Here is an 18,656-nt window from a genome sequence, read left to right on the forward strand (position 1 = left end):
TAATTACATTATTCACTAATTAATATATTGGCATACTGATCAAAACATGTATACTTGTCTTATGCTCTGTTTAGGACTAAGTGACTGCAGGCTAATATTAACATACTAAGTTTTTGCACTTTTGTGCCAATTCTGGAGCTTGGACATAGTGCACAGTCCCTGAGCTTCTTTTGCCCAAGCCTAGTGTTCTACACTTGAGCCACAGAGCCACTTCTAGCTTTCTCTGAGTAGTTTATTGGAGATAACCATCTCAGGAACTTTCCTGCCTGGGCTAGTTTCCTCCTGAGTAGCTAGCATTACAGTCATGAGCCACCAGCACCCCACTACTAATTCTTTTTTTTTTTTTTGGCCAGTCCTGGGCCTTGGACTCAGGGCCTGAGCACTGTCCGTGGCTTCTTCCTGATCAAGGCTAGCACTCTGCCACCTGAGCCACAGCATCCCTTCTGGCCGTTTTCCATATATGTGGTGATGGGGAATCGAACTGAGAGCTTCATGTGTAGGAGGCAAGCGCTCACCCCACTAGGCCATATCCCCAGCCCCCCCCCACTACTAATTCTTAATTAGAGGGTAATGGTACATTCTTGTTAGTCTCACTTGTATAGTACTACATAGATTTAGTGTTCTAATCAAAATGAAAGAATAATAGAAAAATTTTGATTCCTGTGATAAGCTAGCCAGTTTATGTATTTTTTTTGGGGGGGGGGGGTAGATATAGCCTGTGTGTAGACAAGTGATTTTTATACCTGAGTACTGCTAGTCTCCCATTCATGGTTGTTGTACACTCATGTATCATTTATTTCTCATTGAAAATTTATAGATCCTTTTCACCAATGGTTTTGTTTTCAGTCTTTCAAACTATAAGGACTTCTTTTAAGTTAAAAAATACCATACCCTCACAGAATTTGCTACACTAATTAAAAATACATAATAAAAAGGTCTTATAAAGTAGATACATTTAAATGTGTAGCTGTTTTACTAATCATAATAGTAGTTATAATGTACATTTGAAACTTTTTAGTGCATCTGACACCAAACAGGTTTGTCTGAGACTAATGAACTTGTTAACTTTTGGTTCTACAAGCTACTGGTCATAATCCACCCCCTCATTTTTTACATCCAGGCTCTGAAACCTGTAGGTTGACTGTTCCTATTGTACACTATATATTCTCATACCCAAAGCTTCTATATACCTCCTAGGTTACTTATCCCAGTAAAGATTCCCACTGTCACTGAAATAAAAAGAAGCAAGGTATACTCAGTCACCATGTTGAAAAATACTTAGTTTTTTATAATATATATAATCTTTTTTGCATTAGAGACTTATGTATGATTAGGTATAGCTTAGATTTCATTAGCACATTGCCTTATATCATTGTTTGTTTAACCTATGTCTTCAAATTTAAAAACATCCTCTAATATCCATTTTGAGTTTTTATTGTCATTATTGTTAGCCAGTGCTTTAAACTTGCTGAGTTATATAAATTTGAGATTATAGAAAAGATGATAAAAGCAAATGGCAACCAGAACTGGACTTGTATTAGAATGGAATGATTAAATTATATATAAATTGATACCTTCTTTTTTTCTTTTAGACGAGGAAATAGCATGTCAAGCATTGCATCAAGTAAATGGATATAACCTGCATGGGAAAATATTGGTGATAGAGTTTGGAAAGAACAGAAAGCAACAATTAGATCTCCAGGCTGTTTCTCTCACATCATCTTCTTCAGACAATACAGGGAGTCAGTGATTATGTATAAGCAATGTGTGTATATATACATATGCACACGTTCTAGCTAAATGATCTTTTTGGCATGAGAATCTTGATTCTAGGATTTATGTATAGATAAAAATACATTTGGAGTTGAGAAGAAGAAGTTAGAGAGCAAGAAATAAGAAAATGTATTTCAGCTTTTGAAGAGAACTGGTAGGAAAGATTTTCTATAATCAAATAATATATATATAGAACATGCAATATCCTGAGTATTAAGGGCAATACATAGAATATTATTTTCACAGGACAAGACTATTTCTGAGGATTTAAAAAAAATCTTACCATTTTCTGGAGTCAAACTATTTACCCCAAGAGATAACATTTCTTTCCAGAACTGCTTTCTACCTATAAAATCTTAAAACTAAATGTTAAAATATTTATTTGGTAGAACACAATAATATCTAATTTTATCCAACTAATGAATAAAAGACCTAAATATCAAATGCTGTTATATCAAAGCTATCAGCAGTAGGTAATTTTATAGGTGAGTTGCCATGTTTAATGAATACTTTTCCATTTAAGTTCTCAGAGCCTTCCAAAAGCTGTATATTTTTCTAATAAAATCTTTTAGATCAAAGTATTGGTGTTTTCATGGCCATTTAAAGCTAGATACCATTAATAAGCACTGATTCAAAGCAATAAACATTAAGCAAATAAATGTTAGGTATGTGGATTCTAGAAGAGGGCCATACTTGCAAGGAATACTAAAGAACATGGGAAGAAAGTTCTGTAGAAGAGAGACAGCCTATCTAAAATCCCATACTTGTTTCTTTATGATGGCTGAAGACTAGAAAGACAATATAATATAGAAGAATTGGTGCCAGCATTGGAGTCAGACTTCCCTGTGAGCCTCATGGCCCACACATGCCACTTGACTTGGCGAGTCAGTTCATTTGAACTTAAGTTTCTCGTCTATCTAATTAGGTTGTGAGGGTTAAATGAGATAATATTTTCCAAGATGAGGAGCATAAATAAAACAGAATGAGTAAAATTGACAGAATGTGGGACATCTGTTGCAGCATTAGGAACTCTTATGTTCATGTTATGAGAGTGATAGAACGTGAACTCTAAATGTTCACGTTATAAAAGTGACAGAATGCGACAAAGGTACAGAAAAATAATGCAAGATACTAGCTATAAATATTTCAAATTTGATGAGAAACACAAATCTAGTCATTGAATGAGCTCAGGAAATCCCAGTAGAATAAACAAAGAAAAATCCACAGATAGCCACACCATAGTAAAAATACTAAAATTCAAAGGCAATGAGAAAATCTTGACAGCAACCCAAGAAAAATGAGCTATTACTCATGAGGAAGCTTCACTATGATTAACAACTGACTTCTCATTAGTAACAGTAGCAGTAGTCCTGATGTAGTTTCACCTAACTCAGGTGACAGAGACAGCAGGGTTGTTTGAGGCCTGGAGTTTGAGACCAACCTCTGTAACACAGTGAGACCCTGTCTTAAAAAAACAGAAAATATAGGAATTGTAAACGTGATCTTAGAAACTATAGTTGCAGTAGTAACATAACATATTCAACGAAAAATAACTATCAGAGAACAATAACTACCATTTATGAATCTATACAATAAAACTATTTTGCAAAAAATGAAGATAAAGCCAAACATTCCCATGTAATAAAAAATACTATTGCTGGCCAACCTCACAGGAAATAAAAAGGAACTTTTTCAGTTGAAAGCAAGTTATTTGAGGCAGTAATTTCACTCTGCATATGAAAGGAAACAAAAGTAATTATAAAAGAAAATTTGAATGCATTTTCCTTTATTCTCTTAATTAATTTTTAATTGCATATGGTTGTATGTTTGTAGTTTTGTTTGGCATGTAATATATAGAAATGTAACATTTGCTAATAACAAGACAAGCTAGATAGAAATAATGATGTATTTTACTAAAGAAATAACATTATATAGTATTTAAAACCATAGTAACAAATAGAGGAAACAAAAAAGAAGAAAAAAGATTAAGTTTTTAAAATACAATTTTTTTGTTATTATTAAGGTGTTGTAAAGAGGGGTTACTATTTCACAATTGAGGTAATGCATACATTTCTCTTTCCAACAGTGTTTCCCCTTCCTTTACTTTCCCTCAGTTTCCCTCTCCTGTCCCTGCCCACAAGTTTCATACTTCATTTTCCACAGAGTGTATACTGAATACCATGATTGCATTTGTTCACCCTTCCTCCTCCCCTTTCTGTACTTCCCCTTTACCCTGTCCCCAAGATGCAGAAACACACACACACACACACACACACACACACACCACCACCACCACCACCATCTACAACATAAATAACCCATGTTTCCATTTCCTGGGACTTATTTTGATAACTAGCTCTTTCACGAAAGTTACGCTTTTAAAATTCATTTTTTAAAGGTAGAAATATATAGTTCATCTTCAAAAGACAAAATTATATTAATAAACCTAATAACTGCATGTATACAGTGAATAATTTTATAAAGCACCCACACAAAGCCCAGACTTAAATGACTCCTGAGATGAATACTATAAAACATTTAAAACACACACACACACACACACACACACACACACACACACACACACACACAGAGTTCACAAATTTCCACCCCCACCCCCAATACAGCAGGGACCATTTCTGACACATACACCACAGCATCCCAAGAATGTGCTTAGTGAAAGAAAGTCACAAATGACTACATGTGATTTGATTCCATTTATATAAAGTGTCCAGTTGGCAAATATATGTGACAAGATTTGCTTAGGGTGGGGTGGGAAGAAAAGGAATCGAAATGGTTGGGGACAATAGCTAAAGTATATGAGTTTTCTTCAGAATTTCGTGAAAATGTTCTAAAATTGTGCCAAATGAACACATAGCATGCATATACTGAAACTCATGAGTTGTGTGGTATGTAACAAATACAAAATATAGGAAGTTGGATATTACACAAATGTCCCTCACTTGGAAAATGAGTAACTCCACTTACATACGTTGCAGCCATTAAAATAGAAGACTGTATCTATGAATATATTCTCACCTAAACTCCCAACAGTTTGCGTTAACTTACAAAGTACTGGGAGTCTGGAAGGGGCAATACTGGTCAAGATGCATTATACTCAGAACCTGACATGTTTAAAGAAAATTATAAATCTTTTGGGAGTAAAATTGCATAGGCTTAAAGGAGGCTTTTACTTTTTGAACATTTTAGGGTGGTATGGTTTTAAGTAGGTTTTTTTTTTCAGTATTTTTAATTGAAAAATTTTTAAATCTTGCAGTGACATGGCTTCCAGAATATTTGTCAGGCACATTCTAGGATATCGTCTGACTATACTCAGGACAACTCCTATTTCTTTTATATACTCTACTGCTCAACATAGGATTTTAACTACTCTGTTTTAAATATAGTTTAAGAGATTAAAAAGTAAATTATCTGGTTATAGCCTCTTGTACATGTTACCCAAGGATATAGATTTTTCAGCTAGACTTTGCAGAAGGAACTGTTTCCTGTTGGGTAGGAAATCTCATTCTGCCCTATACTAGATCTACAAACCATTAATAATGAAGAAAAATAAATATAAAGGAAACCTTTCAACTGGTGCATAGATAAAAGAAACTGTGCATAACCAATGAAACTCTGCTCAGCAATAAAAACTAATAACCGTCTATGCAACAACTCAAATGAATCTTAAATGCATTTGCTAAGTAGAAGAATCCAGGCTCAACGGCTACTTACTTTTTTATTCCATGTATATATTCTAGGAAAGACAAGATAATAGGAATGAATATCAGGGGCTAACATTGGTGTATTCTGTGACTACAGAGTCATAGCACTAGGGATTTGTTCAAATGGTAATAATTTTCTGAATATTGTTTGTAGTTCCATGAATTTGTGCACTTGTCAAAACTCAGAATTATACATTAAAAAAAGAAATCTTCCTGTTGTAAATTTTTAAATAAATGTAATTTTAATGGAAAAAAGACAAATTTGAAGTATTCTGTGATCTTTAATTATTGCTGAAAAGTTAAAACCTCCTTTACTACTACTTTTTTTCTGCCTGACTTCTCAGAAGTATGAATGGCCAATAGACACATGAACAGATGTTCAACATCTCTGGCCATAAAAGAAATGCTTATGAAAACAACTTTGAGATTCTACGTTACCCCAGTTAGAATGGCCATTATCGGGGCTGGGGATATAGCCTAGTGGCAAGAGTGCCTGCCTCGGATACACGAGGCCCTAGGTTCGATTCCCCAGCACCACATATACAGAAAACGGCCAGAAGCGGCGCTGTGGCTCAAGTGGCGGAGTGCTAGCCTTGAGCGGGAAGAAGCCAGGGACAGTGCTCAGGCCCTGAGTCCAAGGCCCAGGACTGGCCAAAAAAGAAAAAAAAAAAAAAAAAAAAAAGAATGGCCATTATCAACAAAACTAGCAATAACATGCTGGCAGGGATGTGGCCAAAAGGGAATTCTACTACACTGTTGGTGGGAATGTAAACTTGTTCAACTGCTCTGAAAATCACATAGAGCTTCCCTATGGCCCAGCCATTCCACTCCTGGGCATTTATCCAATGGACCACAAAGCTGGCCACACTAAAGCTACCAGCACAGTCATGTTCATTGCAGCATTGTTTATCATAGCCAAAATATGGAATCAACCTAGATGCCCCTCAGTGGACAAATGGCTCAAGAAAATGTGGTGTATTTACACAATGGAGTTCTATGCTTCCATAAGAAAGAATGATAGTGCTCCATTCGTAAGGAAATGGAAAGTCTTGGAAAACATTATATTAAGCAAAGTAAGGCAGACCCAAAAAAACAGGTTGCATGGTTTCCCTCATTTGTAATAATTAGAATGTGCTTATACACCTATAAGTAAAAACAATGGGTAGCAAAAGAGAAAGTATTACACTTGGACATGATAAGTTAAACAGGACTAATTCACAGTGAGCCCAAAGAAAGATATTCTTAGGAGAGGATCACAAATGTTCAATAGCTATGTGCTTATGATCATATAAAAATGCTTATCAAAATGAACTCCAAGAAATGAAAACAAAAAGGTTTTACTTTTTGTGGGTTTTTTTCTTTTTTTTTTCTCCTTTTGTCACTGTTTTAATTTCTGTACCTTTTGTCTTATAAGTTTGCCTGATTTGGGGAGGGTAAAGGGAAGCACAGAAATGGTAGGACAAAGGGTGAACTAATTCAGCAGTGATACTAGACATTGTGTTGAAAATGAACTTGTATGAGATAGGGCTCTGGAGGCGGAAAAAAAGCACGAGGACAAGGGAAGCGGTGTTCAAAAATAATGTACTCATTACCTGACCTATGCAACTGCAACCCTCTGTACATGACTCTTACAATAAAAATAAACTTTAAAAACAAATACATATGAAGCAAAATTTAGAAATAAAAATTTATAGTTGAATACTCCCAAAAAATATCTGTATATATATAAACCCATCATTAAAAAAGAAAAACCTGTAAAATGTATTTGTTACTACAAGGAGCTCATTTCCTGCATTGTGGTACTGCCTTTGCATCACTACCTTTGCTCTTTGAAGCCATTATTAAATATTAAATTAAGCCCTGGGATGCCTTAGCAATCAAACCTGATAACTGACATAACTACTGGTGGGTAATGTATATAGATAGAAAAAACACTCTGGATAAAGGAATGATTTACATCCTGAATGGGATGTAACAGGATGGAGTAGAACAGTACAAGATTTTGTCAACACTATTCAGAAGAATTTATAATTTAAATTTTTATTTTTATGTAGTTTTAATTTTAGGAATTATTTCTCTTATTTTCCTGTTAATGGTTTTGGATCATGGTTCTGTGCAGATTATCATGGAAACTACCAAGTTAGACTTTTCAGGTATTTGTCAATACCTACGAAAACTGGTTTGAAGGAGGGAAGATTTATTCTGGCTCACTTTCAGAGGTTTCAGTCCATGGTTACCTGTCTCTATTGCTTTTGGGCCCAAGGTGAGGCAAAGCAGAGGGTAGGTGGTGGAGCAAAGTGCTCCTAATATTGACCAGAAGCCAAGAGACAGAGTGAGCCTACTTTAGCGCACTTCCTCCTACTAGTTTTGTTTCATCCAGGCCCCAAGTGCTACCTACTTTCAGAATGGATTTTCTCTCAGTTTCTGTCACAGCATGCCAGTTGTCTCTGGAAGTGCCCTCAGACACACCCAGAAGCATGTCTTGCTAATCTAAGCATCTCTCAATGCAATCAAATTAACAAGATTAGCTATTGCAATTCCTGTATACCAAATCAGTAGTAAAATTACAAAATGTGCAAAAAGAAATTTATGCATAAAATGTAAATAACTCACAGACAAATGTGTCTAACTGGCACAAATTAGGAAAATATACTCTTCAAAAAAAGTTGTAAGTTTATAGAAAAGTTGCACAAATTAGTAAGAGTTTGCATATTATCCTACACTCAGTTTTTTCTTAGGTTACTTAATTAAAGTACAATTATCGAAACCAAAAAAATAATAATAATTACACTGAAGTACTCTTAGCTAATATAGACCTTATTTAAAGTTTGTCAATTGTCTTAATGTCTTCTGATCTAGGATCAAATTCAGTATTCACATGGCATTTTGTTATTGTGTCTACTTGAATGTTCTTCATTCTTAGTCTTTGATGACTGACAATTGAAGAGCACTGGTCAGTTTCTAGAATTTTCATTTCCTAACTAGCTTGGTTTTTTGGTTTGTGTTTGTTCATATTTGTATTATCTTTAAGTACTTGTACAAAGGAGTTGCCATTTAACAAAGCAGTTTATGAATGCAATGTATTTTGATCATTGTCACTCCTTTCAACACCTCTCAGTCCACCACTTCCTCCTTCCTCCTATTTTGTTTGTATTTTGAGATAGAGTCTTTGCTTTTTTGTTAATACCATGGATATTATATGGTGTCTATTTTAGGGCATCATATTAGGAGATGGAAGTTCTAAATCGTTAGGTTTAAGTATTATCCACTGGATATCTTGACTATAAAGTTGTTCTTTTTAAATGTCTTCTAGAAAATGCATTGCCTGTGTATGGAGTCTCTGGATTATCCCCAAATGTCAGGTGACAACACATGGTCCCAGTTTATCAGACTTCTATCCCAGCTAGAATCAACCAAGCTTGTTCTGGTCTTCTACCATGTGCTAGTCTTCTACCAACAAGCAAATCTGAGCAGTAGTCATACCATAAGGTCTTTGGTCCTACTGTGTACAGAGCTAGTCGTGATGGATTGTGGATTCAGAGTTTGACACAGCATTGTGCTATTCATGGCCACAGATGTGGTATAGGAGGACAGGGGTCCACCTCCACAGTTATTTTTCCCAGAACCAGACTTAACTTCTTCATCCACAGCTAATTACTGTGGATGCAGAGTATGGGCCTATAGCTGCCCCAGGGAGAGGCTTATAGAAATACACTTTGTAGTTGCTGTGGTCAATTATTAATAACCCACCAGGTGCATATTGGGAACCTGGGCTTACATCACCTGCTAGTTCTGAAATAGTGACACACACAAACAACGGGGTTGCAAAAAACCTAGAGTTAAGACATATTGTGGTGTAAAAATTGTTGCAGAAAAGATAAGCAGCCTTTTTGAATTTCTGAAAAGATAGGCATAAACAAAGCCAGATTGTGAAAACTAGAATACTGAATCTTTCAGTGCCCAGATGATTGCACACACCAACAAGCATCAAGAACTTTCAGGAAAACATAGCTTCAACTACCAAGCAAAATAGAGCACCAGAAACTGACCAGATAGTAGCCAATATGGGACAATTCATACATGAAGAATTTCAAACAAACTTTTAAAGAAACTTGACCTTCTTCAAGAGAGCACAATGTTTTAATACTCTAAAAGAAAAATGCAGCAAGAATATAGAAGTAATTTGAAAAATCCAACTGAAAAATACACTTAGTGAAATTAAAAATGTGACCTGTGGCATCAAAAGTAGGGTAAATCATGTAGAATTGATCATTAGTGAGCTCAAAGACAAAATATTTTAAAATATAGAGGATAAAAAAAGAAAAGAGTCTGAGTGTCAGTGGTTTAGGCCTATACGCATAACTACTCAGGAGGCTGAGATATGAGAATCTCATTTTTAAGCTAGTATAGGCATATAAATCCAAGAGAGTCTTGTCCTTAATTAACCAGAAAAAAAAACAACAACCAGAAGTAGAGGTATGGCTCAAATGGCAGAGCACTAGCAAAAAAAAGGGGGGGGGAGGCACAAGAGACAGCTAGAAACCCCAAGTTGAAGCCTCAATATCAGCACAAAAGAGAAAGAGGAAAGGGAGCAAGAAAAATGAAGAAAATGTATTAGAATTTCATGAAGGCTTTAAGATATTCTGAAACAAATATTCAGGTTTAAGACAGAATGTCAAAGGGATAGAAAGTGCAGTTAAATAATAGAAAACTTTCTAAACCAAGGGAAGGCTCCAAATATCGAAGTAGAAGATGGTCAAGAGTCACTCAAATTTAATTTGGCCAGATCTATGTCAAGGCATATATCCTCTGCACATAGGGGGAATTTGACTTCTTCCCTTCCTGTTTATATGTATTATTTATTTATCTTGCTTTATTGCTCTGGCTAAGAATTCAAGGACTATATTGAGCAAGAGTGGTAAGAGTGAAAAGTCTTCTCATTCCTGATTTTAGGAAAAAAAAACTGCTTTCAGTTTTTTTCTCTGTTCAGTACAATGTTTGTTTCATAAAGACTTTAGTTTTTGAAGGTTTGATTCTTCTTCTATTCGGTGCTTTTGTCATCAAGGAAGTGGAAGGCTTTCTTTTTATTACCCATTGAAATACCTGTGTCATTCTTTTCCCTTTATTTATGTGCTATATTATATTTCTTAATTTGTATATATTGAACTACCCTTTGGTCCCTGGGATGACAACACCTTGTTCAAGGCATATGATCTTTTTATTGTGCTATTGAATTTAGTTTGCCAGTATTTTTTGAGGATTTTTGCATCAATATTCATCAAGGAAATTGGTCTATAGTTTTCTTTTTTTGTTGTGTCCTTGTCTGGTTTTGGTATCATATTTGCCCTCATAAGTTCATCAAGGGATTAATCTTTCATTAGGTTAGGGACCTCATGATCTAATTATCTCTAGAAACACCTTTACAGACACACCCAAAAATATACTTTAGTATAATTTCCTAGGTATTTCTGAGCCCAATCAAGTTGACAAGATTAGCCATCACAGTAATACTGGCTTCATAGAATTCGTTTGGAAGTGTTCCCTCCCCCTTGTATTTTATGTAGTAAATTGTATGCACTGTTGGGTTTTTTTCCTTTCTTTCTTTAAAGTTCTGGGAGAATATATCTGGTCCTGGGCTTGTCTTCTTTTTTTAATTTAATTTTATTGTCAAAGTGATGTACAGGGGCTGGGAATGTGGCTTAGTGGTAGAGTGCTTGCCTTGTATACATGAGGCCCTGGGTTCAATTCCTCAGCACCACATATATAGAAAAGGCCACAAGTGGCTCTGTGGCTCAAGTGGTAGAGTGCTAGCCTTGAGCAAAAAGAAGCCGGGGACAGCTCTTGAGTTCAAGCCCCAGGACTAGCGCCCCCCGCCAAAAAAAGTGATGTACAGAAGCCTTACAGTTACATACATAAGATAATGAGTACATTTCTTGTGGAACATTATTACCCCGTCCCTCATTTTTCTACCACTTTCCCTCCTCCCCCACCCCCCTCCAAGTTGTAAAATTTACTGCCAACATATTGTCTTGTGAGTATCGATGTTGCATTGGTTTGCCCTTTGCCCTTTCCCTCGCTGGGCTTTTCTTTTTTGGAAGATGTTTAACTGGTTTTTAATATAATCATGTAGTGCTATAGAACACTTTGGATTCTAATAAATTTATTATGCTGTGTTTTCACTCCCACTCAGTCTAAAATGATATCACATTTCTCTTCTGATATTTTCTTTGACATATAGAGTGTTTTGAAATATCGCCTTTCATTTTCAAATATTGGAGAAATTTTAAATGTTTTTTTATTTCTAAATTAATTTCTTTAAAGTCAGAGAACATACTTGGTTTTCTGAACTTCATAGCATTTTGTGGAATTTTTTGGAAAGTATAAATTAAGTGTGTCTTTATTGTGACTTGTTTTGTGACTGAATATGGCATATGTTGATTAATATTCTGTCTGCAATTTAACTTTGGAAACAAAGTATATTCTGCTGTAGTTTGCTGCAGTATTTCATATGTGTCAATTAGGTAAATGTTTTTGATCGATTTGTTGAATCTTCCATATCCTTATTGATTTTGTCTGTTTCTGTAGTTTATTGAGAGTTATATTAAAATGTCTAACTGTTCTTGTGGAGCTGTTTTCCCTTTCAATTCTGTCAGATTTTTCTCTACGAATTTTGAAGTTCCATTGCTAAGAATGCAAAAATTTAGGATTGTTATGTTCTCTTATTGAAGTATTCTTTTCTTCACTAAAAAACCAGCAGTTTTTATTTTCACTCACAGATGGCGCTCTACCACTTGAGCCACATTTCCAGTTCCCCTTTTTATTCTTGATAACATTGTTCTGAAATCTATTTTATATGATACTAATATAAACTACTCTAGCTTTCCTTTGTTTGTCACTAAAATAGAATCTTTTCTCCATAATCTGTTTAATTTCCAGCAATTCCTTATAAGTGAGTCTTGGATTTTGTCCATTCACACAATATCTGTGTTTAATTAAGTGTTTAACCACTTTATTTAATGTGATTATTGATATGGTGAGTTTACGTCTGCCAAAAGTCATTGCTTTCTATTTGTTCCATCGAGTGTGTGTGTGTGTGTGTATCCGTGTGTCCGTGTGTCCATGTGTATGGGTGTTCTTTTTTTCCTTTCTACCTTCTTTTGAATTAATTGAGTATATTTATGATTATGTTATATCTCTTTTATTGGGTTGTTAGTTGTAAGTTTTAATTGATTTAATATGATTGATTTAAGCGATTAATGGTTTATAATACATTTGTTTGATTTAGCACAGTATATCTTCATGTAAATATATCACTTGACATTTACAGTAAATATACTTCTATTTCTCTCCTTTTTGCTATTGTTGGCTTAAATAATACGCCTACAAAAGTTATAAAGCCACTATTTTATTATTATTTATTTTGCTGTAAAATTTAATGTCTTTTTTTTTTTTTTTTTTTTTTTTTGCCAGTCCTGGGCCTTGGACTCAGGGCCTGAGCACTGTCCCTGGCTTCCTTTTTGCTCAAGGCTAGCACTCTGCCACTTGAGCCACAGCGCCACTTCTGGCCGTTTTCTGTATATGTGGTGCTGGGGAATCGAACCCAGGGCCTCATGTATACGAGGCAAGCTCTCTCGCCACTAGGCCATATCCCCAGCCCCAAATTTAATGTCTTTTAGGGACAAAATTTTTCATGTTGTGTGTTCCTCAATTCTTTGTGTATATCTAGACTTAAATTTTAAATTATGTTCCTTTTGCCTGGAGGATTTCCTTTTCAATTTTTGTTATTATAACCATCTTTAAGGTATAATTCAGTGGTATTAATTACATTTACAATGTTGTGCAACCATCACTACTATTTCTAAGAATTTTTGTCACTTCAGCCAAAAACTGTACAAATAAAGCAATAACTCTACATTTGCTTCTTCCACCAGGCTACAATAAGCTCTAATTTTATTTCTGCCTGTATGAGTTTGCTTATCCTAGATATTTCATGTGAGTGCAATGATATAGTATTTTTTCCAAATGAAGTGAAGTGTTATAGCTTTGTTGCCTTAGCATCCACTTTGAATATAATTTGGACTTTCTCATACAAAAAGCAGCTAACACAGACTCCAGTTCCCCACCTCCTCTCAGCTCCTCAGTGTAGTCAATCCACATAATTGCTTTATATAACCATCTTCAGATGATGCCCGCCTCCTGCATTACAGAAAGATCTGAACTATATGATATGCCTCACTGACTCCCATACCACAAGTACACTGGGTAAATATACTCCAGTTTCCATCTTTCCAGATGTGACTCTCCGAAACTCATCCCTACTTGCTCTAAATTCATTGAGTAAATGTCATAGGGCCAGGCACCAGTGGCTCACACCTGTAATCCTAGCTCCTCAGGAGACTGAGATCTGAGAATCATGGTTCAAAGCCAACCCAGGTAAAGTCTGTGAGAATTTTATCTCCAATTAAGCACCAAAAAGCCAGAGGTGGAGCTGTGGCTCAAGCGGTACAGCACTAGCATGGGGGGCAGGGGCGACCTCCTCATGGGAAAACTGATTACTGGGCCCTAATAAAGGATTTGGCTCTCAGATCAAACTCCTACCACCATTGTCAAACTAAGAGTATGGGTCCCACACTATCCATTGGCCTTACAATGCATGTTACCTTCTCTCTGGAATCTGTAACTAAAAGTCTGCCTCTGGTATGTCATGTGTTTTGTGTCTCAACCTGATAATGCACTTGAACCTAATTGATACACTCTCCTAAAGAATGCCTTTGCTGGAGGCTTTGTAAGGATAGTTTATCTCCTGACATTTTATCTAGTTAGGAATAAACTGGACACATGTCAGACAAGAGTCACAAGGGCAGCTGCCAATATCAACAAGTTTCCTGTGAGAGGGACACCTGGTCATGAGTCAGACACTTAGGCATTAGATCATCTGCTAGGATAAAGTAGAGGCATTTCACAAAAGGCATTTTGTAAATACCCATGACCAAATCCTGAAGGCCTCATCAGGGTAGGGCTAGAGTTTATAGATCATGTTGTATGAGGGACATCAATATCAAATTACAGAACAAATATTAACTGACTAATATCGCTCAATGTAGTGTTTTAAAGGTTTATCCATGTTGTAGCAGGTATAAGAATTTCATTTATTTATAACTATATGTGAAAATATCTATCTATCCATCTCTATCTACATCTATCTGTATCATGAGTTGATTTTCTGGATTATTGCCAAATTCAAGGTCATATACAAATATGATATTATCTAAGAGTTTTATAACTTTAGCCATTAAGTTTAGGTCTTTGGTCTGTTTCGAGTTAATTTTTATATATGGAGTAAGGAACAAGTCTAACATTCTTTTGTATGTACATATCAAGTTTTACCAGTACTATTTGTTGAGGACATTATTCTATTTATGCTTGATTTTCTTGGCATCCTTGCTGGAAGTCATTGACCAGAAATAAGAGGGATCTATTTCTGGACTGTCAGTTGTTTCTCATTTGTCTGTACGTTTGCACTAATGCCACTGCCACATGATGTTGATGACTTCAACTTTGTAGTAACTCCTGTAATTGGAAAGTGTGAGACTTCCAAATTTATTTTTTCAAGTTTCTTTTTGACAGTCAATACTGAAATTCCATATGATTTTTTTCATTTCTGTGCCAAATACTATTGGGAATTTGGAAGGGAGTTCATTCAATGTCTACCTAACAATACTGACAATATTAAGTCTTCCAATCCATAAACACAAAATGTCTTTGCATTTATTTCTCTTTTTTACTGTCTTGTCATTCACTGTCTGGGACCACCTCAAGTCGCTGTTTGGGGCATTTCTCGCTCATTACTCCTTGGCTACCCCAGGTATGGCCAAATGGGCCCAGGGATATGGTGCCGACTACTCCACTGGAGAGTAAAAGCTGTAAATCTAGGCAGCATCCACGTATTCCTAATTACTTGTTTGTTTTTTTTGTCAGTTGTGGAGTAATTGGAGCTAAGAGACTCAGAGACTTTCCTGCCTGGGCTGGCTTTGAATTGCAATTCTCCTATCTCAGCGTCTTGAGTACATAGTATTACAGTCATGAGCCACCAGCACCTGTCCAATATTCCTAATTCTAAGGTTCACAATGTATAAAGGCTATACAGGCATGGCTTCCTCCAGAGAAATTTCAAAGGAGGTCTCAGAGAATTTCTGGAGCAAGGTAGAGAATTTCTTACACGGTCAGAATAATCACAAAAAGATTCCTACTAGTGCAACTCCCAGAAGAGACATGGAATTGGTGCTCCCAAAGAGGGCTTCTCCTACTATGAATATGACAAGTAAAACTATGGATGTAGGGCTACTGCAGAAATTTTCCTCTAGAGCAAAGCTAACAAATCTTTAGGATGAAAATCACCAAAGACAGCCCCAACTAGGGTAATGCCTACTAGAGTTCTGGGGGCAGGGCCACAGCAGAGACACCAGACTGGTAAAGCCAGTATCACACAGTGTCAGCAGAGATGGCTTCAGCACAAGACTTAACTCCAGGAGAATTTCTGTGAGGTCTGTACACAGAAAACCACATGGTAGGGTCACCTGTAGCCTTTGGGACTTAACTACTGCCTCAGGGAGTCTAGAAAATGTGATGTAGATTTGGAGTTTTCTAAAGACTTATTTAGTATTTGCCTTGTTTAGTTTTAGACTTACATGGGACCATTCACTTCGACTTCTCCTTTTTGGAATTAGCATATCTACATATTTGGGGAACATTTGTTTGATTTTACAGAGGTAAATTTTGGAGGTAAATTTGCCTCAAGATAAATCATACTTTGAGTATCACACATACCTGGTTTGTATGATTTTTAGTGGTGCTTCTGATCAATCTCATTGACATTTAGGTGATAGGACTTAGACTGTAAATTTTATGCTGGAACTAGCTAAGAAATTTTGAGATTATTGGGAAGGAATAAATGTGTTCTATATGTGAGAAAGATAAATTTGTGTTTGAAGTTAATTGTAGGTGAATGGGGAAAGATGGTAGGTTAGAAGCATCCATTATTTTGATTTAATGAATGAGAAGAGTCAGGTAACAGACTAGATGCTATATTTTGAAGACAGAAAGAGAAGGTGGCATCAGAAATCAAGATATAGGTAGGACAATAGAAAATAATGGAAAAACAGAAAGGCAAAAGAGAAAAACAGGAAACAATCTCTAGCTCCAGGGGAAATGAGAAGCTGAAAACAGAATCACAAGGCAGAAGGGCCTGGTGACTGACAATTTTAGCTTCAGGACAATGTCACACATCCTGCAAACCTTAACCCTAGTGAAGGGATCTGGTGAGACAGTAACTGTCAGCACACCCAGTTTCTTAAAACAAACACTACTGAATATAAAAGCAAAGATAGACCCCGACACAATAATAGTGGTTACTTTACTCTTTCCCCAATAGGTCATCTAGACAAAAAATCAACAAGAAAACTTCAGAATTAAGCAATGCTATGTATCAAATGAATTTAATAAACATCTACAGAATTTTCTATCCAACAGCCACAGAATAAAGTCCTTCTCAGCAGACCACAGAACCCTATCAAAAACATATCAGTTTTAGGACATAAAGCAAGTCTTAAATTTGAGAAAACTGAAATAACTTCTTGTACTTTATCAGACCACAACAAAATAAATCTAGATATCAACAAGAGGAAGCATAAAAATATTCAAAGAGAGACTAAAAATTCACTTAGAACAGTGAACACTAAAGAAATAAGAGGTGAAATAAAAAGTAGACAAGAACATGAAAGAAAGAAAATTATGGGCCAAGTTCTTTCATGAATACAAATCCAATATTTTTTCAAAAAATACTGCAAAGTGAAATTCAAAGACATATTAAAAAGATCAGACACTATGATTGAGTTGGATTCATTTTAGGGAATTAAGAATGCTTTAACTCAATAGATGTAATGTAGTACATGAAGAAAGCAAATCACATAACATCTCAATAAATACAGAAAGTCTGACAGAGTTCAATTTCCTTTCATGTTTAAATCCCTGAATAAAATTGCAACAGAAGAAATGTACTTCAGTATAACAAAGGTTATAGTCAATAAGCTTATAGCCGACATTGTACTAAGTTGGGGAACACTAATAGCATTTATAAATAAGGAATGAATCAAGTCTTCTTTTTCTACTCTTGTTCAGCTTAACTTCTTAGCCAGAGCAATGAGACATGAGAAAGAAAGAAATACAAATAGGAAAGGAAAAGGTCAAATGTCCCTATTTACAGATGATATGATCCTATACTTAAAGACTTATATCTGATGCACCTTTGGCAAACTAGCAGGATACAAAATAAGCATACAAAAGTTAGTAGTCTCAAAAAATAAATACCTAAAACTAAATTTAACTGAAGATGTAAAATACTTCTACAATGAAAAGTATAATACTTTAAGTGGAGAAATTGCAGAAAGTGGAAATTAATCAGCCAAATTAATACTGTGAAAATAATTATATTACTAAACCAGACTACAAATTCAATATAATCTTCATCAAATTCTAAAGACATTCTTCATAGAAATAGAAAAATAAATCCTAAATCAATCCTAAAATTCCTATGGAAGCATAAAAGGCCACAAATATCCAAACCAAACCTGGACAAAATGAATAATGCTGGAGATATCATAATACCTGACTCCAAATGTAGTAAAGAGCCATGATAAAAATGACAGCATGGTACTAGGATGGAAACAGACTTGCAGAAAATTGGAATAAAATAGAAGTATCAGCAATAAACCCACACAACTACAGCCATCTGATTTTCAACTAAAGTACCAAAACCAATTGTTGGAGATAATACAAACTCTTCAACAATAGTTTGGGGAAAACTGAATATGCACATGTAAAAGATGGAAACTAGTAGGCCCTTATTTTTCACTCTATAAAAAAATATTCAAAATGTAGCAAAGGTCTTAAAGTAAATCCTTCAATTCTGAAATTATTACAGGAAAGCATAAGGAAAACTTTTTAATATATAGGCACAGATAAGCATTTTCTGAACAGAACTGCTCAAGAAATGAGCAAGATTTAACAAATGGAATTCCATCAAATTAAAAAGCTTGTGATCAAAAGAAACAATTAGCAGAATCAACAGATGACTTATGAAATGGAAGAGAATCTTTGCCA

General features: G+C 35.4%; 1 protein-coding gene and 1 long non-coding RNA gene across 4 annotated transcripts in view; both read left to right on the forward strand.

Annotated features, from left to right (window-relative positions):
- The window catches only part of Rbm41 (RNA binding motif protein 41), a 42,947-nt gene extending 39,419 nt beyond the window's left edge, over positions 1–3,528 (forward strand). For all 3 annotated transcript variants that reach the window (XM_048335964.1, XM_048335967.1, XM_048335966.1), the window contains 2 exons: positions 1,593–2,834; positions 3,517–3,528. In XM_048335964.1, coding sequence (XP_048191921.1) covers positions 1,593–1,750 — 158 coding nt within the window. In that variant the 3' untranslated portion in view covers positions 1,751–2,834; positions 3,517–3,528. The remainder of the gene's footprint in view (positions 1–1,592; positions 2,835–3,516) is intronic.
- An 846-nt stretch (positions 3,529–4,374) lies between these two features.
- LOC125343501 lies at positions 4,375–16,610 on the forward strand. Its single transcript, XR_007209343.1, has 3 exons — positions 4,375–4,845; positions 9,017–9,018; positions 16,598–16,610. It is a non-coding gene; the product is annotated as an uncharacterized LOC125343501 (long non-coding RNA).
- Positions 16,611–18,656: the final 2,046 nt, after the last annotated feature.

Source organism: Perognathus longimembris, chromosome 28, assembly GCF_023159225.1.
Source record: "Perognathus longimembris pacificus isolate PPM17 chromosome 28, ASM2315922v1, whole genome shotgun sequence".
Classification (NCBI taxonomy): Eukaryota; Metazoa; Chordata; class Mammalia; order Rodentia; family Heteromyidae; genus Perognathus; species Perognathus longimembris.